We start from the raw sequence: 27,924 nt of genomic DNA, 5'->3' as shown, positions 1-27,924 counted from the left end.
TTTCCTGTTGAATTCTGGTTTCATGTTGAATTCTGGTTTCCTGTTGAATTCTGGTTTCATGTTGAATTCTGGTTTCATGTTGAATTCTGGTTTCCTGTTGAATTCTGGTTTCATGTTGAATTCTGGTTTCATGTTGAATTCTGGTTTCCTGTTGAATTCTGGTTTCCAGTTGAATTCTGGTTTCATGTTGAATTCTGGTTTCATGTTGAATTCTGGTTTCATGTTGAATTCTGGTTTCATGTTGAATTCGGAAGGAAAAAAGGCACCTATACAGCAATGTACTGTCAACAGAACAGACACCCAGCAATGCACTGTCAACAGAACATACACCCAGCAATGCACTGTCAACAGTACAGACACCCAGCAATGTACTGTCAACAGTATCCAATGCAGGAACATATCCAATGCAGGATAATGCCCAATGCAGGATCACATCCAATGCAGGATAATGCCCAATGCAGGATCATATCCAATGCAGGGTAATGCCCAAGGCAGGATCATATCCAATGCAGGATAATGCCCAAGGCAGGATCATATCCAATGCAGGATAATGCCCAATGCAGGAACATATCCAATGCAGGATAATGCCCAATGCAGGATCACATCCAATGCAGGATAATGCCCAATGCAGGATCATATCCAATGCAGGGTAATGCCCAAGGCAGGATCATATCCAATGCAGGATAATGCCCAAGGCAGGATCATATCCAATGCAGGATAATGCCCAATGCAGGATCATATCCAATGCAGGATAATGCCCAACACATGATAACGCCCAAGGCAGGATCATATCCAATGCAGGATAATGCCCAAGGCAGGATCATATCCAATGCAGGATAATGCCCAATGCAGGATCATATCCAATGCAGGATAATGCCCAAGTCAACAGATATTTTGAATATCAATGAGAGAGAGGAGAGATGACCAACAAAAATGTCCTGTTGAACCTTATAATCCTGTGTGTGTCGTGTCTGTCTGTCTGTGTGTGCGTGTGTATGCCCCTCGCTATGTGGGTCACTGCCAGGCATTATCGCCACTGAAGCGGAGGATGTTATTGTTAGCAGCAGCCCCCCCCCCCCCCCACACACACACACACACACACACACTGGCTGACCTGGGTTGTTTGTTTGCTAACGCTTAGCATCATAAATCCACAGGGAGCTCATAGTTCATATCTCGTCATAATATCACAACAGGAGGAATGTGTTTACAAATGAAGATTAACGGGTTTTTGTTTTCTGTGGAACTTGTTGTATTCTCTACTGGTGATGGCAGAAGCTTTCCTTTGCTGTGGTTTTTGAGCTAATCGGAATGAGATTAGAACCGTATTAGAGCTGAAGGGTTTTCCGCGCTGGACATGTGGTCTAAACATTCTAAACATGGGGCGCTGCACAGCCCTCGGTTCCAACCTTTCCAACCTGTGTGTGTGTGTGTGTGTGTGTGTGTGTGTGTGTGTGTGTGTGTGTGTGTGTGTGTGTGTGTGTGTGTGTGTGTGTGTGTGTGTGTGTGTGTGTGTGTGTGTGTGTGCATCATCAGTTATTCAGAGAGCGAGAGGAGGTTTTAGGAGAACAGAGGAGGTCAGAGAGGAGGAGAGGAGGTTTTAGGAGAACAGAGAAGGTCAGAGAGGAGGAGAGGAGGTTTTAGGAGAACAGAGGAGGTCAGAGAGGAGGTTTTAGGAGAACAGAACAGGTCACAGGAGGTCAGAGAGGAAGTATTAGGAGAACAGAAGAGGTCACAGTGTCTACGCCTTCACTATGGTGAATCACTAAAACAATACAGAATCACACTATGGAAAAAACAGGAACTTCACATCAGTAATCAGCCCAATGTAATTGAACAATCCATAGAATCTAACCACTTCTGGGAACATAAGAACCAATTTAAAAGCAACACGAAGGGTTATCCATCCAAAATGGAGATAAACCACTATGGATAAATCAAATCAAATGTATTTATATAGCCCTTCTTACACCAGCTGATATCTCAAAGTGCTGTACAGAAACCCAGCCTAAAACTGCAAGCAATGCAGGTGTAGAAGCACGGTGGCTAGGAAAAACTTCCTAGAAATGCCAAAACCTAGGAAGAAACCTAGAGAGGAACCAGGCTATGAGGGGTGGCCAGTCCTCTTCTGGCTGTGCCGGGTGGAGATTATAACAGAACATGGCCAAGATGTTCAAATGTTCATAAATGACCAGCATGGTCAAATAATAATAATCACAGTAGTTGTCAAGGGTGCAGCAAGTCAGCACCTCAGGAGTAAATGTCAATTGGCTTTTCATAGCCGATCATTAATAGTGTCTCTACCGCTCCTGCTGTCTCTAAAGAGTTGAAAACAGCAGGTCTGGGACAGATAGCATGTCCGGTGAACAGGTCAGGATTCCATAGCCGCAGGCAGAACAGTTGAAACTGGAGCAGCAGCACGGCCAGGTGGACTGGAGACAGCAAGGAGTCATCATGCCAGGTAGTCCTGAGGCATGGTCCTAGGGCTCAGGTCCTCCGAGAGAGAGAAAGAAAGAAAGAGAGAATTAGAGAGAGCATACTTAAATTCACACAGGACACCGGATAGGACAGGAGTACTCCAGATATAACAAACTGACCCTAGCCCCCCGACGCATAAACTACTGCAGCATAAACCACTTCTCCAATCTTTTTGTCCCCATAACAAAGAACAAACAACAAAAACATATACATGATCAAATACAAATCTTAGAATCTACTATTAAAAACTACCAGAACCCACTGGATTCTCCAATTACATTGAATGAACTACAGGACAAAATAAAAACCCTCCAACCCAAAAAGGCCTGTGGTGTTGATGGTATCCTCAATGAAATGATCAAATATACAGACAACAAATTCCAATTGGCTATACTTAAACTCTTTAACATCATCCTTAGCTCTGGCATCTTCCCCAATACTTGGAATCAAGGACTGATCACCCCAATCCACAAAAGTGGAGACATATTTGACCCCAATAACTACCGTGGAATATGTGTCAACAGCAACCTTGGGAAAATCCTCTGTATTATCATTAACATTTCCCTTTTGTACTTTAACCATTTGCACATGGTTACAACACTGCATATCTACATAATATGATGTTTCAAATGTCTTTATTCTTTTTGAACTTCTATGAGTGTAATGTTTACAGTTAATTTGTATTGCTTATTTCACTTTTGTACATTTATCTACTTCACTTGCTTTGGCAATGTTAACATATGTTTCACATGCCAATAAAACCCCTTGAATGGAATTGAATAGAGACAGAGACGGAGAGACAGAGACAGAGGAAATCTAGTCTTCTGTTATTGACACTGATTTCTCTGTTCCCAGTGGATTAAGGTTACGTCCTAGAGGGAGGGTCATCATCACGGCTTTAATGACACAACATGCTTCGATCCAACCACCCCCACTACTCATCAAAACCAACAACCTTAAACCTAACCCACATTTTAACCCTTAACCTAACCCTTAACCTAACCCCTACACTTAAAATAGCCTTTGTCCTCATGGGGATGTGGGAAATGACCCCACGAGGGAGAATGTTCCTTGTTTTACTCTTCATTTGGGGATTGTAGGTCCCCACAAGGATAGGAAAACCAACCCCCACACACACACACACACACACACACACACACACACACACACACACACACCATCCAGACCACTCCTCTCGCATGACAGTGTAGGACAGCGAGGGGCTAGTTTAGAGCTGGGACTCTTTAAAGTGGTATTCCCTTACAAGGCATATCAATTCTCTTTTAAAAGACTGCTTTTTTTATTTCACTATTTCTAAATATAACACTGCATGACACGATTGGAATGAATTTATATACTGTATGTGAGTGTGTTACTAAAAGAGGAGAGGAGGAAGGAGAGGAAGAGAGGAGAGTAGAGACAAAGGGGAGAGAGGAGAGTAGAGACAAAGGAGAGAGAGGAGAGTAGAGACAAAGGAGAGAGAGGAGAGTAGAGACAAAGGGGAGAGAGGAGAGTAGAGACAAAGGGGAGAGAGGAGAGGAGACTGGAGACAAAGGGGAGAGAAGAGAGGAGAGACAAAGGGGAGAGAGGAGAGTAGAGACAAAGGGGAGAGAGGAGAGTAGAGACAAAGGAGAGAGAGGAGAGTAGAGACAAAGGGGAGAGAGGAGAGTAGAGACAAAGGGGAGAGAGGAGAGGAGACTGGAGACAAAGGGGAGAGAAGAGAGGAGAGGAGAAGAAAGAAAGGGGAGAGAAAGGGAATGAGTAGAGGAGAGGAAGGAATGAAGGAGGAGAGGACTATAGGGAAGAAGGGGGAGAGAAAGGGAATGAGTAGAGGAGAGGAAGGAATGAAGGAGGAGAGGACTAGAGGGAAGAAGATAGAAGAGGAGTAGATGGATGCCACCACAAAAGCCCCAGTTTATTTGGAGCCCCAGCTCCACAGCTCCAGGGTAGTAATTTCTCTGTGGTCCCTGCTAGCTTGGCATCAATGTGATGTGCCAGAGACAGACTGTGGTGAGAGCTGAGAGGAAAGGACCTCTCAGTTCAGCTGTTGTCTCTGCCCCTGGTTCAGGTTCAGCTGAGACCCGAAGGACCTGTTCAGCCAAATTTCTTCACTTTGTCTTCAATCTGTAAATACCCCGACGAAGGCTTCACTCTGAAATACATTCATTTTGTTAATGAATAAGTATAGACCTCAGCTGCTATTGTCCTCCCAAGAGTTGAACTGAATATTTCCCACATCTACATTTCTAGCTCTGATAGACACATTAAAACGACAGAGATAGTTTTATCACCTCTGACAGATCAAGAGAAGCGGATGGAGTGGCGTTACCAAAATACTGTACATTCTATTAGTGGTCCAAGCTGGTAGTGACCACTCTCTATCTTGTGGCTGATTCCTGATCATTAGACTTGTACTGTATATATACGGTCACCATACCAGTGAAATGCCTCAATGTACAGTGTACAGTAGTAATGATAACCATGCATTAAAATGTGCTGTAATGTTAACATAATAATGATCACTTTAACAGTGTGTTCTTACTACTCCGATAAATCACCCTAATGCTCCTTTGAATGTCATTGGTCTGTACGGTTGTGATGACCACCTCTCTAGACATTAGAAGGTTTGGTGTTTTATAAGACACTATTATGGCCCTAGCTAGCTTCGTAGTTAATGATCTAGGGATATTCCATGGTAACAGAATGATCCAGGGATATTCCATGGTAACAGAATGATCCAGGGATATTCCATGGTAACAGAATGATCCAGGGATATTCCATGGTAACAGAATGATCCAGGGATATTCCATGGTAACAGAATGATCCAGGGATATTCCATGGTAACAGAATGATCCAGGGATATTCCATGGTAACAGAATGATCCAGGGATATTCCATGGTAACAGAATGATCCAGGGATATTCCATGGTAACAGAATGATCTAGGGATATTCCATGGTAACAGAATGATCCAGGGATATTCCATGGTAACAGAATGATCTAGGGATATTCCATGGTAACAGAATGATCCAGGGATATTCCATGGTAACAGAATGATCCAGGGATATTCCATGATAACAGAATGATCCAGGGATATCCCATGGTAACAGAATGATCTAGGGATATTCCATGGTAACAGAATGATCCAGGGATATTCCATGGTAACAGAATGATCTAGGGATATTCCATGGTAACAGAATGATCCAGGGATATTCCATGGTAACAGAATGATCTAGGGATATTCCATGGTAACAGAATGATCCAGGGATATTCCATGGTAACAGAATGATCTAGGGATATTCCATGGTAACAGAATGATCCAGGGATATTCCACGATAACAGAAATAGCTTATTTACACAAGTATTCAGACCCATTGCTATGACACTTGACATTGAACTCAGGTGCATCCTGTTTCCCTTGATCATCCTTGAGATGTTTCTACAACTTGATTCGAGTCCACCTGTGGTGAATTCAATTGATTGGACATGATATGGAAAGGCAGACACCTGTCTATATTAGGTCCCACAGTTGGCAGTGCACGTCAGAGCAGAAACCAAGCCATGGTCGAAGGAATTGTCTGTAGAGCTCCGAGACAGGATTGTGTCGAGGCACAAATCTGGGGAAGGGTTCTCTGGTTTGATGAAACCAAGATGTAACTATTTGACCTGAATGTCAAGCCGGAGGAAACCAGGCACAGCTCATCTGCTGGCCAAAACCATCCCTACGGTGAAGCATGGGGGTGGCAGCATCATGCTGTGGGGATGGTTTTCAGCAGCAGAGAGTCTAGTCAAGATCGAGGGAAAGATGAATGAAGCAAAGTACAGAGAGATCCTTGATGGAAAGCTGCGCCAGAGTGCATAGGACCTCAGACTAGGGCGAAGGTTCACCTTCCAACAGGGCAACAACCCTAAACAAACAGCCAAGACAACGCAGGAGTAGCTTCGGGAACAAGTCTCTGAATGTCCTTGATTGGCCCAGCCAGAGCCCGGACTTGAACCCGATACAACATCTCTGGAGAGACCTGAAAATAGCTGTGCAGCGATGCTCCCCATCCAACCTGACAGAGCTTGAGAGGATCTGCAGAGAAGAATGGGAGAAACTCCCCAAATACAGGCGTGCCAAGCTTGTAACGTCATACCCAAGAAGACTGGAGGCTGTAATCGCTGCCAAAGGTGCTTCAACAAAGTACAGAGTCAAGCGGTCTGAATACTTTCTGAATGCGGTGTATAAGTACAGTGCAGTAAAGTTTTGTGAGAAAATGCCGGTAAAATCTTTTTTTATGCGACGATGTGTTAAATATCTGCTCTGAATTAAGATTCAAAGATGTCTGCAGAGAGAATGGGGTGTCATCTTATGAAATTACATCTAGAGTTTGAAAAAAATAAATAAATAGGTTCTTGAACTACAGTAAGTGAAGTGGATCAACACTCAGTAACGGAATGACAGTAACACGGGTCACTGATCTGTACTGTACAGACGTGGATATGTGACATATTGTGATGTATGCTGAATAGGTACACAAAGGTAGAAAAATTCAATATTCTCCTTTACGTGTTTGAGTATCATTCTATTGGCTCTTCACGTCCACCAGTTGGGGAACCTGCCTTAAAGTGATGCTCCAGAATGTAAAAAATAATTTCAGCCAGTAGTTTGGTGTACTATGTCATCCAGTTGTTTACTACGTCATCCAGTTGTGTACTATGTCATCCAGTTGTGTACTACGTCATCCAGTTGTGTACAATGTCATCCAGTTGTGTACTATGCCATCCAGTTGTGTACTACGTCATCCAGTTGTGTACTACGTCATCCAGTTGTGTACTATGCCATCCAGTTGTGTACTACGTCATCCAGTTGTGTACTATGTCATCCAGTTGTGTACTACGTCATCCAGTTGTGTACTACGTCATCCAGTTGTGTACTATGTCATCCAGTTGTGTACTATGCCATCCAGTTGTGTACTACCTCATCCAGTTGTGTACTATGTCATCCAGTTGTGTACTACGTCATCCAGTTGTGTACTATGTCATCCAGTTGTGTACTATGCCATCCAGTTGTGTACTACCTCATCCAGTTGTGTACTATGTCATCCAGTTGTGTACTACCTCATCCAGTTGTGTACTACCTCATCCAGTTGTGTACTACCTCATCCAGTTGTGTACTACCTCATCCAGTTGTGTACTACCTCATCCAGTTGTGTACTATGTCATCCGTTTCATATGATATGTTACGTCCTGCAAAAGAAAATCATGTTTTTGTGCAATTTGTTATGTTACAAATCCAATTCGTACAATATGTTAGAAATGTATTGTGCTTAAGTTCCCAGACCGCATCTTTTTATATATATATATATATATATATATATATAAAAACAAAAATTTGCCCTGTTTTCGTGATATCCAATTGATAGTTATGATTTTGTCTCATTGCTGCAACTCCCCACGAGGCGAAGGCTGAGACATGACCCGCCAATCCGCGTTACTTCTTAACACACTGCTTAGCCAGAAAGTCAGCCGTACCAATGTGTCGAAGGAAACACTGTTCGAAATCAACTTGCATGCACTAGGCCCTCCACAAGGAATCACTGTAGCTAACCGGGACGGCGCTGGGCCTTTGGGGCTCCCGTTCAGGGCCTCAGCAATGCAATGCCGTGTCTCAGACCGCCAAAAAATATAGACTCTTAGCTTTCATTTTACACCAAATGTGATGTGATCCAGTGAACTTCACACGTTGGTGCTCATGGGTCTTTTTAGATGGAAATTGCCTCCATGATCTCAAGTCTGGAACAGTGTGTGTGTGTGTGTGTGTACTGTGTGTGTACTGTGTGTGTACTGTGTGTGTACTGTGTGTGTACTGCATTATCTTTGACCAGGACCCTCTTTGGCATTACTACAACTTCTCTGATGTAGACTTTTCTGCTTTTCTCTGTAGGTGAATGGCGCCTGAGCCCAACGCTTCCCCCAGTGTGTGTGTGTGTCAGTGCAGACACACACACCCTCTCCCTCGTCAGTCTCGGTTATCAGATATTTTTACCCTGCCTGTTCCGGAATCCTGCCAGCCAAGCGGATAATGGCCCTACTCTCTCTCCAGTTACCCCTAAGAGTGTAAGGAGCCGAGACCACGACACACACACACACACACACACACACACACACACACACACGCATACACACACACACACACACACACACACACACACACACACACACACACACACACACACACACACACACACACACACTTCCCTGACAGCTCTGGTTTTGTTTCTGGGTGATGACGTCATGACCGGGGCGTTACTGAAAGGGGGAAATGTGGCAGACACACACACTCCTCGATTCTCGCTCCTCTGACGCCCGAAGTCTTCAAACACCATCGCTAGAGATGGAGGCAGCTTCAGTCCACAAAGCTTCCTGTGTTTGGAATTGTATTAACAGTTATCAGCCTTACTCCCACACCCCTTCCCAGCCCCGGTGCCTCTAGAGGGGCCCATCGACCCAGGATGCAGGGGGGCTCTGGTCCGGCCCAGCCCCAGCCACGATGCCCATCACCCAGGAGAACGCCCTGAGCCACATCCATCTACTGGAGGACTGGCTCCTGGTGGCCCAGACCAGGTACGAGGACCACTATGGAGACCCAGACCAGCAGTCCACCACCAGCAGAGACCCAGACCAGGACTCGTACCAGGTCTGTTTTTGCACACACGTGTGGGTGATGTCATTTCTTATAGCTGACATCAATGACATACTGTACTACGAGTGCCTACTGTGATTGTTTCTCTAAAGTCTATCGGTGGTCCACAATGTGGTTCTGAAATCTGTATGATCTATTGTCAGTCTCTGTAATATTGTGGAGTGATACTTCAATCCATTGTTGGTAACTCCAACTGTATCCCAGGAGTCAGAACACGAGGAGGATGCCTGCATCACGGTCGGTGGCAGCACGGTCGGCGGCAGCACGGTCAACAGCGGCGGCTGCAGAGGTACCAGAGGAGACATGTCTCTATGCCAGGCCGCTACACAGAAGCTGATGGAATACATTCAGCTCAACTTCACAGAGGAAGGAGAGATCCAGAGCACCGCCCTCCGACCCACGACGCCGTGTGGAGGTGTGGATGCGGAGGTGCGAGCCGTGTGCCTCACCAAGCGAGAGGGGGACGGGGCAGAGCTGGGACTCAGTTTCGGTAACATCCCTATATTCGGGGATCCGGAGGGGGAGGACAGGAAGAAGGGAGGAGGGAGAAGGAGGAGGAGGAGGAAGGGGGATCAGGGACCCGTGTTGGACGTGGGGTGTATCTGGGTAACGGAGGTGAGGAAGAGAAGTCCCGCGGCGAGGTGCGGTAGAATTAAACTACGAGACGAGCTGCTGTCACTCAACGGTCAGCTGATGGTGGGCGTCGACGTCACGGGAGCCAGGTAGGAGGAGCCTTTTCTAATGATTGTAATGCATCTCAATCATCATGAATAATGTGTATGTTGCTGCACACTCCCACTCAACCACAGAGGCCTGGATGTTGTTGGATCAACTCACTGCAGTGAAAACCTGTAGGAACTATAGGTGTTTTCGTCTCACACACTGTCAGAGGCACAGTTTTACCATCCACGTCGTGCCAGTATGGCTGCTAGGGAGCTGTCTAACATGACATAGTTTAGAGCAGACAAATGCCCTCAGTGTGTTTGGCCAGGCAGACTCTGTGGTTTGTTGGCAGTGAAGAGAGAGAGAGTCTATTGGACACATGACAACTACTGGAGACTGGGAGGGAGAGAGGGAGGGAGGGAGCGAGGGAAGGAGGGAGGGAGAAAGAGAGAGACAGTCTATTGGACACATGACAACTACTGGAGACTGGGAGGGAGGGAGGGAGGGAGGGAGGGAGGGAAGGAGGGAGGGAGGGAGAAAGAGAGAGAGAGAAAGAGAGGGAGGGAGGGAGGGAGGGAGGGAGGGAGAAAGAGAGGGAGGGAGAAAGAGAGGGAGGGAGGGAGGGAGGGAGGGAGGGAGAGAGGGAAGGGAGGGAGGAGGAAGAGAGGAAGGGAAGGGAGTGAGGAGGATGAGAGGGAGGGAGGGAAGGGAGGGAGGAGGAAGAGAGGGAGGGAGAGAGGAAGAGAGGGAAGGGAGGGACGAAGAAGAGAGGGAGGGAGGGAGGAGGAAGAGAGGAGGAAGAGAGGGAGGGAGGGAGGGAGGGAGGGAGGGAGGGAGGGAGGGAAGGGAGGGAGGGAGGGAGGGAGGAGGAAGAGAGGGAAGGGAGGGAGGAGGAAGAGAGGAAGGGAAGGGAGGGAGGAGGAAGAGAGGGAGGTAAGGGAGTGAGGAGGAAGAGAGGGAGGGAGGGAGGAGGAAGAGAGGAGGAAGAGAGGGAGGGAGGAAGAGAGGGAGGGAGGGAAGGGAGGGAGGGAGGAGGAAGAGAGGGAAGGGAGGGAGGAGGAAGAGAGGAAGGGAAGGGAGGGAGGAGGAAGAGAGGAAGGGAAGGGAGGGAGGAGGAAGAGAGTGAGGGAAGGGAGGGAGGAGGAAGAGAGGGAGGGAGGCCAGCCATGGTCGACATCTCTCCAGTGGTGTCTCTGTACTTCTGAACACACATCTGAGGAAATGAGGGGTATATAGTGTGAAAAACGACATGTTTCGGTCCCGTTATAAGAAGACTTGACAGCAAGTCCAAGGTTCCATGTTAGAGTCAACACTGGCTTGACCACGAAGAGTATTACCATGACAGAAAGATAGATGCTGGAAATAGAGGTTTAATTTCATAAAGCAACTGGACATCTGACTGATCACATTATCATTCCATGTCCTGATTGGAACATCACATTATCATTCCATGTCCTGATTGGAACATCACATTATCATTTCATGTCCTGATTGGAACATCACATTATCATTCCATGTCCTGACTGGAACATCACATTATCATTCCATGTCCTGATTGGAACATCACATTATCATTTCATGTCCTGATTGGAACATCACATTATCATTCCATGTCCTGATTGGAACATCACATTATCATTCCATGTCCTGATTGGAACATCACATTATCATTCCATGTCCTGATTGGAACATCACATTATCATTTCATGTCCTGATTGGAACATCACATTATCATTCCATGTCCTGACTGGAACATCACATTATCATTCCATGTCCTGATTGGAACATCACATTATCATTTCATGTCCTGATTGGAACATCACATTATCATTCCATGTCCTGATTGGAACATCACATTATCATTCCATGTCCTGACTGGAACATCACATTATCATTCCATGTCCTGATTGGAACATCACATTATCATTTCATGTCCTGATTGGAACATCACATTATCATTTCATGTCCTGACTGGCAACATCACATTATCATTTCATGTCCTGACTGGAACATCACATTATCATTCCATGTCCTGACTGGAACATCACATTATCATTCCATGTCCTGACTGGAACATCACATTATCATTCCATGTCCTGACTGGCAACATCACATTATCATTCCATGTCCTGACTGGAACATCACATTATCATTCCATGTCCTGACTGGCAACATCACATTATCATTCCATGTCCTGACTGGAACATCACATTATCATTCCATGTCCTGACTGGAACATCACATTATCATTCCATGTCCTGACTGGCAACATCACATTATCATTCCATGTCCTGACTTTCCCGCAATTCTCCACATTTTGCCATAGTGTGGAGAGAAATGCTTGCAGCTTTTAATATGATATCTGAGTGAGAGTGACAGCCAACTTCAAGTTTAGATAGCTAGCTGCTAGACTTCCTTCCTTCCTTCCTTTTTTCCTTCCTTCCTTCCTTCCTTCCTTCCTTCCTTCCTTTTTTCCTTTTTTCCTTCCTTCCTTCCTTCCTTCCTTCCTTTTTTCCTTCCTTTTTTCCTTCCTTTTTTCCTTCCTTCCTTCCTTCCTTCCTTCCTTCCTTCCTTCCCTCCCTCCCTCCCTCCCTCCCTCCCTCCCTCCCTCCCTCACTCACTCACTCACTCACTCACTCACTCACTCACTCACTCACTCACTCACTCACTCACTCCCCTCCCTTCCTTCCTTCCTTCCTTCCTTCCTTCCTTCCTTCCTTCCTTTCTTCCTTCCCATACAGCTGTGTGAGGGAACTGGATTGAAAATAGCTCAATGGTTTTTCTCCAAGAGGCTCTGGTAGAGTGTAATATGTGTGGTTAGTGGAGAAGGATGGTTTCATGCAGTTTTGGAGGACAAGAGATGTAAAAGTAGAAAATATTTTAGGACCAATCCATATACTTTCATATACTTCCATATACTTTCATATACTTTCATATACGTTCATATACTTCCATATACTTCCATAATCTTCCATATACTTTCATATACGTTCATATACTTCCATATACTTCCATATACTTCCATATACTTCCATATACTTCCATATACTTTCATATACTTTCATATACTTCCATATACTTTCCATATACTTTCCATAAACTTTCATCAACATCTTTGCAGGTGAAACTTCAGCCAACCAACCCCTAACCCTCTGCTGCTCTGTTGGTCTAGGGGTAAAAGCCTGTCTGAGTACTTGTACTGTCAGTCTAGGGATAAAAGCCTGTCTGAGTACTTGTACTGTCAGTCTAGGGATAAAAGCCTGTCGGAGTACCAGTACTGTCAGTCTAGGGATAAAAGCCTGTCGGAGTACCAGTACTGTCAGTCTAGGGATAAAAGCCTGCCTGAGTACTAGTACTGTCAGTCTAGGGATGAAAGCCTGTCTGAGTACTAGTGCTGTCAGTCTAGGGATAAAAGCCTGTCTGAGTACTAGTACTGTCAGTCTAGGGATAAGAGCCTGTCGGAGTACTAGTACTGTCAGTCTAGGGATAAGAGCCTGTCTGAGTACTAGTACTGTCAGTCTAGGGATAAGAGCCTGTCGGAGTACCAGTACTGTCAGTCTAGGGATAAGAGCCTGTCGGAGTACCAGTACTGTCAGTCTAGGGATAAAAGCCTGTCGTAGTACCAGTACTGTCAGTCTAGGGATAAGAGCCTGTCGGAGTACCAGTACTGTCAGTCTAGGGATAAGAGCCTGTCGGAGTACCAGTACTGTCAGTCTAGGGATAAGAGCCTGTCGTAGTACTAGTACTGTCAGTCTAGGGATAAGAGCCTGTCGGAGTACTAGTACTGTCAGTCTAGGGATAAGAGCCTGTCTGAGTACTAGTACTGTCAGTCTAGGGATAAGAGCCTGTCGGAGTACCAGTACTGTCAGTCTAGGGATAAGAGCCTGTCGGAGTACCAGTACTGTCAGTCTAGGGATAAAAGCCTGTCGTAGTACCAGTACTGTCAGTCTAGGGATAAGAGCCTGTCGGAGTACCAGTACTGTCAGTCTAGGGATAAGAGCCTGTCGGAGTACCAGTACTGTCAGTCTAGGGATAAGAGCCTGTCGTAGTACTAGTACTGTCAGTCTAGGGATAAGAGCCTGTCGTAGTACTAGTACTGTCAGTCTAGGGATAAAAGCCTGTCGGAGTACCAGTACTGTCAGTCTAGGGATAAGAGCCTGTCTGAGTACTAGTACTGTCAGTCTAGGGATAAAAGCCTGTCGGAGTACCAGTACTGTCAGTCTAGGGATAAAAGCCTGTCGGAGTACCAGTACTGTCAGTCTAGGGATAAGAGCCTGTCGGAGTACCAGTACTGTCAGTCTAGGGATAAGAGCCTGTCGGAGTACCAGTACTGTCAGTCTAGGGATAAGAGCCTGTCTGAGTACTAGTACTGTCAGTCTAGGGATAAGAGCCTGTCTGAGTACTAGTACTGTCAGTCTAGGGATAAGAGCCTGTCTGAGTACTAGTACTGTCAGTCTAGGGATAAGAGCCTGTCGGAGTACCAGTACTGTCAGTCTAGGGATAAAAGCCTGTCGGAGTACCAGTACTGTCAGTCTAGGGATAAAAGCCTGTCGGAGTACTAGTACTGTCAGTCTAGGGATAAGAGCCTGTCGGAGTACCAGTACTGTCAGTCTAGGGATAAAAGCCTGTCGGAGTACCAGTACTGTCAGTCTAGGGATAAAAGCCTGTCGGAGTACCAGTACTGTCAGTCTAGGGATAAAAGCCTGTCGGAGTACCAGCACTAGATGTTTGAACTAGGATTCTTTAGGCTATGTCTGATGTCTCTCTTCTTTTCCCTCTCGTTTGAAAGTAAGAAAGAGAAAAGGGAGAGTGTGAAAGACGGACAGAAAGAGAGAAACTAAAAGTTGGAGAAGGGAGAGACATTTGGAGAGAGGGTTATCCGACTGTTCCCCGGGCTGTGAGAAAGTAAGGAAGAGAAAAGGGAGAGTGCGAAAGACAGACAGAAAGAGAAAAACAAAACGTTGGCGAGGCAAAGTTGTAAGGAGGGATATCAGACTTTTGCCCGGGCTGTGAGACTAACTATACCAGGAGGACGAGGAAGTGGTGAGCTGGCTCTTTTCTCACGGACCTGTGAAAAAACACTCTTCTCCTTTTTCCCACAACCAGTAGGAGCGGTAACTCTGCCTGCCCACATAGTGGTGACTTATCTTGTGTCCCGAACTGCACCTTATTCCCTATCCTTATTCCCTGGTCAAAAGTAGTGCACTATAAAGGGAATGTGGTGCCATTCGGGGCGCAAAACTTTGCCTTCCGAGGGAAAGAATTAGAGACTTGTATAAAAGATACAAGCCCTGGCTCTCAGATGGAATAATGTGTTTAATCATCTGATGCTTTTCTTAGTCATTGTGGTGTGGGGCAGACAGACGGGGGGACCGCAGGCAGATGTTCATCTGAAAGTTAAAGTGTGACTGATTCCCAGGCTAAGACGGCCTATGCTGCCAGGGTATAATGGTCTATCAGTGCCTGCAAGGCGATTGATCGATCAGCGGGTTTGGATCGGGCGTACAGAAATACAAGTGTTGGATGGAGCTATGGGAAGAGAGGGAGAGAAAAGTGGCCTTGATGATCCAGTGGTTATTGGTTTCAGACCTGGGTTCACAGGTCTCAAATATACAGTCCAAAAAACAAGTCATTTTATTTTAGTATTTTAATTAGTATTTGTAAAATACTATTTTCAAACACCTGGACTAAATGCATGGGAGTGTATTTGAGTGTTTCAAAAAGCTTTCCAAGTGTATTTCCAAATACATTAAAAAAAAAATTCAACTACTTGTGGAATGTTGTCCCACCCCTCTTCAATGGTTGTGCAAAGTTGCTGGATATTGGCGGGAACTGGAACACGTTGTCGTACACGTCAATCCAGAGCATCCCGAACATGCTCAACGGGTGACATTTCTGGTGAGAATGCAGGCCATGGAAGAACTGGGACATGTTCAGCTTCCAGGAATTGTGTACAGATCCTTGTGACATGGGGCCGTGCATTATCATGCTGAAACATGAGGTGATGGCAGCGGTTGAATGGCACGACAATGGGCCTCAGGATCTCGTCACAGTATCTCTGTGCATTGAAATTGCTATTGATAAAATTCAGTTGTGTTCGTTGTCCGTATTTTATGTCTGCCCATACCATAACTCTACTGCCACCATGGGGCACAAAGCCACACACGCTGTGTGCCATCTGCCCGGTACAGTTGAAACCGCGATTAATTAGTAATGAGGTTGGGAGATTGGGAACCGATCTGGGCTAAAGCCAACTTCATCAAATGGGTTGTTGGTAGTTAGTAATGAGGTTGGGAGAATGGGAACCAATCTGGGTTAAAGCCAACTTCATCAAATGGGTTGTTGGTAGTTAGTAATGAGGTTGGGAGATTGGGAACCGATCTGGGCTAAAGCCAACTTCATCAAATGGGTTGTTGGTAGTTAGTAATGAGGTTGGGAGATTGGGAACCAATCTGGGTTAAAGCCAACTTCATCAAATGGGTTGTTGGTAGTTAGTAATGAGGTTGGGAGATTGGGAACCAATCTGGGCTAAAGCCAACCTCGTAAAAGTGCTAAGTGGCAAGTAGTATTACAGAGAAAACAAAGATCCTTTTTTATTTTGATGTACCAAGTCGTTGTCTGTCTGTGGGTCCCAGATGGGTAGTGGATTAAAGCTGTCGTTCCCAAGCCGGATTGGCAGGTTTTACTGTCTGGCTGCTCTGCTGAGGCCCCGACTTAAATTCCTTTCTATGATCGGCTTTATGGGGGTGATTACACAGGAAGTGCTAGTTCCCTTCAACTGCCCAATGGAAAGTGAGAGTCTACAGTAGTCCGACTGGAATCTTACTGTGGGCTACTGAGCCAGCCTATAGAATGGTAGTCTAGACTCATCCTGCTCTCCCTCTGTATCATACTATAGCTGTACACAGAAATGAATAAATCATTTAAAATTCCTTATATTATGCAAACCAGACAGCACATATGTTATTTTTTTTAACCTATAGCCAGGGGCACTCTCCAAAACGTAGACATAATATAAAAACTAAGCATTTCTGTTTAGTGAGTCCTCCAGATCAGAGGCAGTGGGGATGACCAGGGATGTTCTCTGTTTAGTGAGTCCTCCAGATCAGAGGCAGTGGGGATGACCAGGGATGTTCTCTGTTTAGTGAGTCCTCCAGATCAGAGGCAGTAGGGATGACCAGGGATGTTCTCTGTCTAGTGAGTCCTCCAGATCAGAGGCAGTAGGGATGACCAGGGATGTTCTCTTGATAAATTTGTGAATTGGACCATTTTCCTGTCCTGCTAAGTATTCAAAATGTAACATGTACTTTTGGGTGTCCTGAGAAAATGTATGGGAGATAAAAGTAAATTATTTTCATTAGACATTTTGTGAAGTAAAAGTATTCAAAATATAAATAGTAAAGTAAAGATACCCCCCCCCCCCCAAAAAAAAAACTCCTTAAAGTAGTACTTTAAAGTATTTTTTACTTAAGTACTTTACACCACTGGGTACAATTGCCATAAAATAAATATGCAGCTCCAAAAATTGTTTGGTGATCAAGAATATTAACTGTTACGTTGAAAGCTCACCAGCGATGGGGCAACAATTACTAACATAGGCCTACTGGTGTTTTTGGTATGTATCAAATGATTGGACGTTGATCATTTACTTAATGTATGACCCTTGCATTTGGAATTCGTTGTTACATTTTATTGTTACTGAGGTGATGAAGACGCGTCACAGGCGCGCGGCTCTTCACTTCCGCTCTCCAAACTTCCCGCCAAGTGGAGTGTTTTATTTATTTGTGTCTTATTGAAATGTTTGCCGTTGCTTTGACACATTTAAAAAGCATAGGCCATATGTCGTAAATATATATTCCATATAATACTACAATAATTCCTGGCGTTTAATCACTCCATTCCCGTACCGTTCATTGCCACATGTCCACATTGTATGTTTCATGTTTGATAGGTTTGCTACGATACATTTTATTTTATTTAGCCAACCATTTCTTACTCGGTGGACATGAACATTCTCAAGACTCATGAGGTAGAAGTTCTGTTCATTTAATTCAATGTCTGGTTTCGTTTGTTCACATTTCCAGGGTTATGTCTGCGTTCCGTGTGTCTGCGTTCCGTTTGTCTGCGTTCCGTGTGTCCCTGCTGCGCGTAGAGGACCGTGCGCGTCTCAGTGCGTATAGAAATAGGCTACGTGGCCTGCGCAACACGCTTTGGAGTCAGAACGTTGAATAGGAGAAAAATTATTGTTCCGTGTATGCATGGTGTTGAAATATCATTAATAATCATCATATCTGATTAAGAGGAATGTACCAATGGATGTGGAAATGTCCTTTTACATTGTAAAATCAGTTTATTGGTTATAAGTTCCAGTCGCTGCAACAAACACTCAAACTGGACAACTTTATCTCAATCTCTCCAGTCAAAGACTCAATCATGGACACTCTTACTGACAGTTTTCGTCTGCTTCTCGTGCTGTATTGTTATCTCTACCTTCTTGCCCTTTGTGCTGTTGTCTGTGCCCAACAATGGCTGTACCATGTTTTGTGCTGCTACCATGTTTTGTTGCTACCATGCTGTGTTGTCATGTGTTGCTACCATGCTGTGTTGTTGTCTTATGTCTCTCTTCATGTAGTGTTTTGTCCTATATTTATATTTAATTTATTTATTTTAATCCCAGGCCCCCCGTCCGTCCCCCCAGGAGGCCTTTTGCCTTTTGGTAGGCCGTCATTGTAAATAAGTAATTTGTTCTTAACTGACTTGCCCAGTTAAATAAAGGTAAAAAAATAAAAATAATAATTGTATGGTCCTGGGGTGCTTATATTATGTAGGTTAGATTATATTTGGTTTCTCAAGGGGAGGCTGTACAGTCTGGCCCTCTACCTGTTTGATTATATTTGGTTTCTCAAGGGGAGGCTGTACAGTCTGGCCCTCTACCTGTTAGATTATATTTGGGTTCTCAAGGGGAGCCTGTACAGTCTGGCCCTCTACCTGTTAGATTATATTTGGTTTCTCAAGGGGAGCCTGTACAGTCTCGCCCTCTACCTGTGTCTGTTCAGATAAGACAGCGTAGGCCTGATACAGTCTGGCCCTCTACCTGTGTCTGTTCAGATAAGACAGCGTAGGCCTGATACAGTCTGGCCCTCTACCTGTGTCTGTTCAGATAAGACAGCGTAGGCCTGATACAGTCTGGCCCTCTACCTGTGTCTGTTCAGATAAGACAGCGTAGGCCTGATACAGTCTGGCCCTCTACCTGTGTCTGTTCAGATAAGACAGCGTAGGCCTGATACAGTCTTCTTTGGACTCGTGTATATTTGGTCAATCTACTTGTATATTTTGTGTTATAAACTGGGTGGTTCGAGCCCTGAATGCTGATTGGCTGAAAGCCGTGGTATATCAGACCGTATATACCACGGGTATGACAAAACATGTATTTTTACCACTCTAATTACGTTGGTCACCAGGTTATAATAGCAATAAGGCATCATTGTGGGTTTGTGGTATATGGCCAATATACCACGGCTAAGGGCTGTGTCCTATCACTCCACGTTGCATTGTGCATAATAACAGCCCTAAGCTGTGGTATATTGGCCATATACCACACCCCCTCGGGCCTTATTGCTTAACGAATATGGCGATTTCACCATCGGATCACCAAGATCTGTAAATAAATGTACACTCTGAGCACGTCAACCTGCCTTGCCTTCTGCTGGTGTCGTGCCCTTAACGGCTGCTACAAGGGCCCTATTTTACAATTACATCATCAAAATGGGTTGTAGGCGAAATCACGAAAAGGGCTGTCTGGTAGCCTCAATAAATAGACAACGATTTGTAGTTCCACAAGTCGTTTCCTGTATAGATGCATATTTTTTTACTTGAAAACTTGTGACTCCACTTGACTTGCTCTTAGAATGCACGACTTGTACTCGACTCGAGTTTTACTTGAGACTCAGACCTTGTGACTCGAATAATAGTGACATGGTCTCGTCTCTGTCTCTCTCTCTCTCTGTATCTGTCTTTGAGGTAGGAATTTGATGAATTCTGAGAGCAGAAAATGGAATGTAGGCTAAATCAAAACTAACTAACAGGTCCCATACCATATCTCTTAAGGCATTTACCACAGACAGACAGAGCAGATATGTTCTCCAAGATGCTGTACCTCTGGAACTGGAACTCTGTAAGTCTGTCCTTCAAAGAGGATATCTTTATGAAGTTATAATAGGATCTCTTTATGAAGTTATAGGATCTCTTTATGAAGTTATAGGATCCCTTTATGAAGTTATAATAGGATCTTTATCTCAGGATTATAACAGGATCTTTATTCTAGGTGAGGGTTATAATAGGATCTTTATTCTAGGTGAGGGTTATAACAGGATCTTTATTCTAGGTGAGGGTTATAATAGGATCTTTATTCTAGGTGAGGGTTATAATAGGATCTTTATTATAGGTGAGGGTTATAATAGGATCTTTATTCTAGGTGAGGGTTATAATAGGATCTTTATTCTAGGTGAGGGTTATAATAGGATCTTTATTCTAGGTGAGGGTTATAATAGGATCTTTATTCTAGGTGAGGGTTATAATAGGATCTTTATTCTAGGTGAGGGTTATAATAGGATCTTTATTCTAGGTGAGGGTTATAATAGGATCTTTATTCTAGGTGAGGGTTATAATAGGATCTTTATTCTAGGTGAGGGTTATAACAGGATCTTTATTCTAGGTGAGGGTTATAATAGGATCTTTATTCTAGGTGAGGGTTATAATAGGATCTTTATTCTAGGTGAGGGTTATAATAGGATCTTTATTCTAGGTGAGGGTTATAATAGGATCTTTATTCTAGGTGAGGGTTATAATAGGATCTTTATTCTAGGTGAGGGTTATAATAGGATCTTTATTCTAGGTGAGGGTTATAATAGGATCTTTATTCTAGGTGAGGGTTATAATATTATCTTTATTCTAGGTGAGGGTTATAATAGGATCTTTATTCTAGGTGAGGGTTATAATAGGATCTTTATTTTAAGTGAGGGTATAACAGGATCTTTATTCTAGGTGAGGGTATAACAGGATCTTTATTCTAGGTGAGGGTTATATTAGGATCTTTATTCTAGTTTAGGTTTCTAATTGGTTCTTTATCTCAGGTGATGGTTGTAATTGGATCTTTATCTCAGGTGATGGTTGTAATTGGTTCTTTATCTCAGGTGATGGTGTTAATTGGGTCTTTATCTCAGGTGATGGTTGTAATTGGTTCTTTATCTCAAGTGATGGTGTTAATTGGGTCTTCATCTCAGGTGATGGTGTTAATTGGGTCTTCATCTCAGGTGATGGTTGTAATTGGGTCTTCATCTCAGGTGATGGTGTTAATTGGATCTTTATCTCAGGTGATGGTTGTAATTGGTTCTTTATCTCAGGTGATGGTGTTAATTGGGTCTTCATCTCAGGTGATGGTTGTAATTGGGTCTTCATCTCAGGTGATGGTGTTAATTGGGTCTTCATCTCAGGTGATGGTGTTAATTGGGTCTTCATCTCAGGTGATGGTGTTAATTGGGTCTTCATCTCAGGTGATGGTTGTGATTGGTTCTTTATCTCAGGTGATGGTTGTGATTGGTTCTTTATCTCAGGTGATGGTGTTAATTGGATCTTTATCTCAGGTGATGGTTGTAATTGGTTCTTTATCTCAGGTGATGGTGTTAATTGGGTCTTCATCTCAGGTGATGGTGTTAATTGGGTCTTTATCTCAGGTGATGGTTGTAATTGGATCTTTATCTCAGGTGATGGTTGTGATTGGTTCTTTATCTCAGGTGATGGTTGTGATTGGTTCTTTATCTCAGGTGATGGTGTTAATTGGATCTTTATCTCAGGTGATGGTTGTAATTGGTTCTTTATCTCAGGTGATGGTTGTAATTGGATCTTTATCTCAGGTGATGGTTGTAATTGGGTCTTTATCTCAGGTGATGGTTGTAATTGGGTCTTTATCTCAGGTGATGGTTGTAATTGGTTCTTTATCTCAGGTGATGGTGTTAATTGGATCTTTATCTCAGGTGATGGTTGTAATTGGGTCTTTATCTCAGGTGATGGTTGTAATTGGATCTTTATCTCAGGTGATGGTTGTAATTGGGTCTTCATCTCAGGCGATGGTTGTAAATTGTTCTTTATCTCAGGTGATGGTGGGCCATAACTCCCATTATGAATCATCCCAAATGGCACCCTATTCTCTATTTAGTGCACTACTTTTGTCCAGGGCCCTATTCCCTATTTAGTGCACGACTTTTGTCCAGGGTCCTATTCCCTATTTAGTGCACTACTTTTGTCCAGGGCCCATAGGGACTCAGTCCTATGAATCATCCCACAATCTTCTCTTCTACATTTACTCCTCCTCTGAACCTGTAGATGTTGTTAGATTGTTGGGGTAGAGCCTACATTAGAGTTTTGCGCTACTGTGTTGTGTTGGATGGATAATATACCTTCTACAGTGAATGGTTGCAATTGGGTTGTTGTTTTAACAGTGTCCACTAGGTGGCACTAACAGATGGTCATTCAAAGATACTGCTGCTGAGTCGCCAACAGTCGTCTCCCACTCTCCCACAGGTTTTTGCTCTAGTTAAACTGTAAACAGAACAAACTGCTCAAACAACACAAACAATGATCAATAATAATAATAATAATAATTATCCAATGAACTCTTTCAAGAAATTGCTTTTGTCTCAAAAGTTGTTGCTGCACTGACTGTTATTGTAAACATGTCCACCAAACAGTTCTTAATGATTGCTGTGCTATTTGGGTCATACATTTGTTAACTTATTAAATTAAACCCATTTTTTCCCCGGCTGGCTTTAATGTACTGTAAAGAGTGAGAGTTATGAATGATGCCACTGTCCCTGGAACCTCGGCCATGGAATCTGAGGAATGCATACCCAGACTGCTTTGGTTAAAGACGTAGTGAAGGGAGACACTGGCAGTGTAGTAGTAGAGACCTGTAGATCTGTGTATAGAACAGTAGAATGTGATTGGGGGGGAAAAATGGTCAAGAATCCATTGGAAATGGGTACAGTATATACCAGTAGAAACCAAGGTGGTTGACAATAGCAGAGGCCAGTAGAAAACCAGTTGAATTGTGGGTAAGACTACGTAAAGCCTGCAGGTATAATACTTGATTACTTGTTATAAGCATATGAGTCTTTATAATGTCTTATTATTAGCTTTATAAGAGATTATGAGGTCAGGCTCAGGCCACAGACATGCATCTAAGAAAACAATAGATGGGTTGAATGTGATGAATGAGATGGTCCGTCTCTGAGAAAGATGAGACCTGCCACTGAATAGGGGATGTTACATTAGGAATGTCACTGAATAGGGGATGTTACATTAGGAATGTCGCTGAATAGGGGATGTTACATTATGAATGTCACTGAATAGGGGATGTTACAATAGGAATGCCACTGAATAGGGGATGTTACATTAGGAATGTCGCTGAATAGGGGATGTTACATTAGGAATGTCGCTGAATAGGGGATGTTACATTATGAATGTCACTGAATAGGGGATGTTACATTAGGAATGTCGCTGAATAGGGGATGTTACATTATGAATGTCACTGAATAGGGGATGTTACAATAGGAATGCCACTGAATAGGGGATGTTACATTATGAATGTCACTGAATAGGGGATGTTACAATAGGAATGTCACTGAATAGGGGATGATACATTATGAATGTCACTGAATAGGGGATGTTACAATAGGAATGTCACTGAATAGGGGATGATACATTATGAATGTCACTGAATAGGGGATGTTACATTAGGAATGTCGCTGAATAGGGGATGTTACATTATGAATGTCACTGAATAGGGGATGTTACAATAGGAATGCCACTGAATAGGGGATGTTACATTATGAATGTCACTGAATAGGGGATGTTACAATAGGAATGTCACTGAATCGGGGATGTTATATTAGGAATGCCACTGAATAGGGGATGATACATTATGAATGTCACTGAATAGGGGATGTTACAATAGGAATGTCACTGAATAGGGGATGATACATTATGAATGTCACTGAATAGGGGATGTTACATTAGGAATGTCGCTGAATAGGGGATGTTACATTATGAATGTCACTGAATAGGGGATGTTACAATAGGAATGCCACTGAATAGGGGATGTTACATTATGAATGTCACTGAATAGGGGATGTTACAATAGGAATGTCACTGAATCGGGGATGTTATATTAGGAATACCACTGAATAGGGGATGTTACAATAAGAATGTCACTGAATAGTGGATGTTATATTAGGAATGCCACTGAATAGGGGATGATACATTATGAATGTCACTGAATAGGGGATGTCACTGAATAGGGGATGTTACATTAGGAATGTCACTGAATAGGGGATGATACATTATGAATGTCACTGAATAGGGGATGTTACAATAGGAATGTCACTGAATAGGGGATGTTACAATAGGAATGTCACTGAATAGGGGATGTTATATTAGGAATGCCACTGAATAGGGGATGTTACATTATTAATGTCTGTCACGTTCTGACCTCTATTTCCTTTGTTTTGCATTTATTTAGTATGGTCAGGGCGTGAGTTGGGTGGGCAGTCTATGTTTGTTTTTCTATGTTTTGGGGCAGTTCTATGTTTTCGGCCTAGTATGGTTCTCAATCAGAGGCAGGTGTCATTAGTTGTCTCTGATTGAGAATCATACTTAGGTAGCCTGGGTTTCACTGTGTGTTTGTGGGTGATTGTTCCTGTCTTTGTGTAGTGTTCACCAGATAGGCTGTATTAGGTTTCACGTTCCGTTTGTTGTTTTCGTATTCATTTAGTTATTTCATGTATCGTCATTTATTTCATTAAAGAACATGAGTAACCACCACGCTGCATTTCGGTCCTCTCTGTCAACAAACGAAGAACGCCGTTACAGAATCACCCACCACAACAGGACCAAGCGGTGTGGTAATGGGCAACGGAAAAAGCAGCAGCAGGAGCAGCGCGAGGAGGTATGGACATGGGAGGACGAATTAGACGGAAGAGGACCCTGGGCTCAGCCAGGAGAATATCGCCGTCCCAAAGAAGAACTGGAGGCGGCGAAAGCGGAGAGGCGCTGGTATGAGGAGGCAGCGCGGCGTCGTGGATGGAAGCCCGGGAGTCAGCCCCAAAAATTTCTTGGGGGGGGGGCTAACAGGGAGTATGGCTACGCCAGGTAGGAGACCTGAGCCAACTTCCTGTGGTTACCGGGGGGCTAGAGAGACCGGGCAGGCACCGTGTTATGCTGTGGAGCGCACTTTGTCCCCAGTGCGGGTGCACAGCCCGGTGCGGTACATTCCAGCTCCGCGTATCGGCCGGGCTAGAGTGGGCATCGAGCCACGTGCCATGAAGCCGGCTCTACGCATCTGGTCTCCAGTGCGTCTCCTTGGGCCGGCTTACATGGCACCAGCCTTGCGCACGGTGTCCCCGGTTCGCCTGCATAGCCCAGTGCGGGCTATTCCACCTCGCCGCACTGGCAGGGCGACCGGGACCATTCAACCGGGTAAGGTTGGGCAGGCTCGGTGCTCAAGAGCTCCAGTGCGCCTGCACGGCCCGGTCTATCCGTCACCACCTCCACACCCCAGCCCTCCGGTGGCAGCTCCCCGTACCAGGCTGTCTCTCCGGCCCATCCGTCCAGAGCCTTCCTCCTCTCCAGCGCTGCCGGAGTCTCCCGCCTGTCCGGCGCCTCTGCCGGAGCCTCCCGCCTGTCCGGCGCCTCTGCCGGAGCCTCCCGCCTGTCCGGAGCCTCCCGCCTGCCCAGCGCCATCTGAGCTTCCCGTCTGCCCAGCGCCGCCCGTCTGCCCAACGCCGCCAGCGCCGCCCGTCTGCCCAGCGCCGCCAGTGCCGCCCGTCTGCCCAGCGCCGCCAGTGCCGCCCGTCTGCCCAACGCCGCCCGTCTGCCCAGCGCCGCCAGTGCCGCCCGTCTGCCCAGCGCCGCCAGTGCCGCCCGTCTGCCCAGCGCCGCCAGTGCCGCCCGTCTGCCAGGAGCCGCCAATGCCGCCCGTCAGCCAGGAGCCGCCAGTGCCGCCCGTCAGCCAGGGGCCGCCAGTGCCGCCCGTCAGCCAGGGGCCGCCAGTGCCGCCAGTCAGCCAGGGGCCGCCAGTGCCGCCAGTCAACCAGGGGCCGCCAGTGCCGCCCGTCAGCCAGGGGCCGCCAGTGCCGCCAGTCAGCCAGGGGCCGCCAGTGCCGCCAGTCAGCCAGGGGCCGCCAGTGCCGCCAGTCAGCCAGGGGCTGCCAGTGCCGCCCGTCAGCCAGGGGCCGCCAGTGCCGCCAGTCAGCCAGGGGCCGCCAGTGCCGCCAGTCAGCCAGGGGCCGCCAGTGCCGCCAGTCAACCAGGGGCCGCCAGTGCCGCCAGTCAGCCAGGGGCCGCCAGTGCCGCCAGTCAGCCAGGGGCCGCTAGAGCCCCTCCGCCCGGAGCAGCTGCCCCTCTGTCCCGAGCAGCTGCCCCTCTGTCCCGAGCTGCTGCCGCCCCTCTGTCCCGAGCTGCTGCCGCCCCTCGGTCCCGAGCAGCTGCCGCCCCTCTGTCCCGAGCAGCTGCTTCACCTCTGTCCCGAGCTGCCCCTCTGTCCCAAGCAGCCCCTCTGTCCAGTGGAGTCATTGAGAGGGGTGGGCATGGTGAGTAAGCCACGGAGGCGGACAATAAGGCGGACTAAGACAATGGCGAAGTGGGGTCCGCGTCCCGCGCCAGAGCCGCCACCGCGGACAGACGCCCACCCAGACCCTCCCCTATAGGTCAAGGTTTTGCGGCCGGAGTCCGCACCTTTGGGGGGGGGGTACTGTCACGTTCTGACCTCTATTTCCTTTGTTTTGCATTTATTTAGTATGGTCAGGGCGTGAGTTGGGTGGGCAGTCTATGTTTGTTTTTCTATGTTTTGGGGCAGTTCTATGTTTTCGGCCTAGTATGGTTCTCAATCAGAGGCAGGTGTCATTAGTTGTCTCTGATTGAGAATCATACTTAGGTAGCCTGGGTTTCACTGTGTGTTTGTGGGTGATTGTTCCTGTCTTTGTGTAGTGTTCACCAGATAGGCTGTATTAGGTTTCACGTTCCGTTTGTTGTTTTCGTATTCATTTAGTTATTTCATGTATCGTCATTTATTTCATTAAAGAACATGAGTAACCACCACGCTGCATTTCGGTCCTCTCTGTCAACAAACGAAGAACGCCGTTACAATGTCACTGTATAGGGGATGTTACAATAGGAATGTCACTGAATAGGGGATGTTACATTAGGAATGTCACTGAATAGGGGATGTTACATTAGGAATGTCACTGAATAGGGGATGTTACAATAGGAATGTCACTGAATAGGGGATGTTACAATAGGAATGTCACTGAATAGGGGATGTTACATTAGGAATATTTGTTATGTGGACAGGACATTATGACGGGGTCATGTTGAGGGGGGAGGTGAAAATAGATAGTTCTATTATATTTGAAAGAGTTGCTGTTTAGCTGGTCCAGAGTTGGTGTTTGGCTGTACATCCCTCAGTAATCTGTCTCTGAAACTCAGTCATAACAAACCTATATTGTCAGAAATTGATTTTGATAGCCCCTCCCACGTTTACTATTAATTAGGTGTTATCAGCAGATCATCAGAGACATCTTCAGAGTGTCTGTCTGTGACAGAACACCCGAGGGGTATACTACGTAGGAAGCTAGATCTACTCTGGGGTTTCTAACGCTAGCCAGCTTCAGTTAGCTTCACATTCCAGGTCAGGCTTCATCTGTAATACGACGGTAGAAATTGCTCGTCCACCTGCCACTAACTCTAGCAGGCTTGTAACTGTGCATGTGCGTGCACATGTGGCTAGTCGAACGCTGAACTCTTCATTGACACAATGCTGAAACATCAGTTCACTGCCACATTTTCATTTGTGCCGTAATCAAAATAGTATTTTAGAAGTGCTGTCTTAATTTAATTATTTATCGTTAATACCTTTTTTTCCCACTATTGATCAAATAATTGTATTTTTTCTTGAACCTTTCTTTAACTAGGCCAAGTCAGATGAGAACAAATTCTTATTTATAATGACGGCCTACCGGGGAACAGCCTTGTTCAGAGGCAGAAT

The 27,924-nt window shown here is 45.4% G+C and overlaps 1 protein-coding gene across 1 annotated transcript in view; it reads left to right on the top strand.

Moving 5' to 3' along the window:
• Positions 1–8,708: 8,708 nt before the first annotated feature.
• LOC139405146 (PDZ domain-containing protein 2-like) overlaps positions 8,709–27,924 on the top strand; it is a gene marked incomplete at its 3' end in the record, with an annotated part of 105,296 nt that continues 86,080 nt past the window's right edge. The window contains exons 1-2 of the mRNA XM_071147566.1: positions 8,709–9,158; positions 9,369–9,886. Of these exons, the coding sequence (XP_071003667.1) occupies positions 9,012–9,158; positions 9,369–9,886 (665 nt within the window). The remainder of the gene's footprint in view (positions 9,159–9,368; positions 9,887–27,924) is intronic.

Source organism: Oncorhynchus clarkii, unplaced genomic scaffold (assembly GCF_045791955.1).
Source record: "Oncorhynchus clarkii lewisi isolate Uvic-CL-2024 unplaced genomic scaffold, UVic_Ocla_1.0 unplaced_contig_11402_pilon_pilon, whole genome shotgun sequence".
In the NCBI taxonomy this organism is placed as follows: Eukaryota; Metazoa; Chordata; class Actinopteri; order Salmoniformes; family Salmonidae; genus Oncorhynchus; species Oncorhynchus clarkii.
This window is presented reverse-complemented; position numbering and strand designations above follow the sequence as displayed.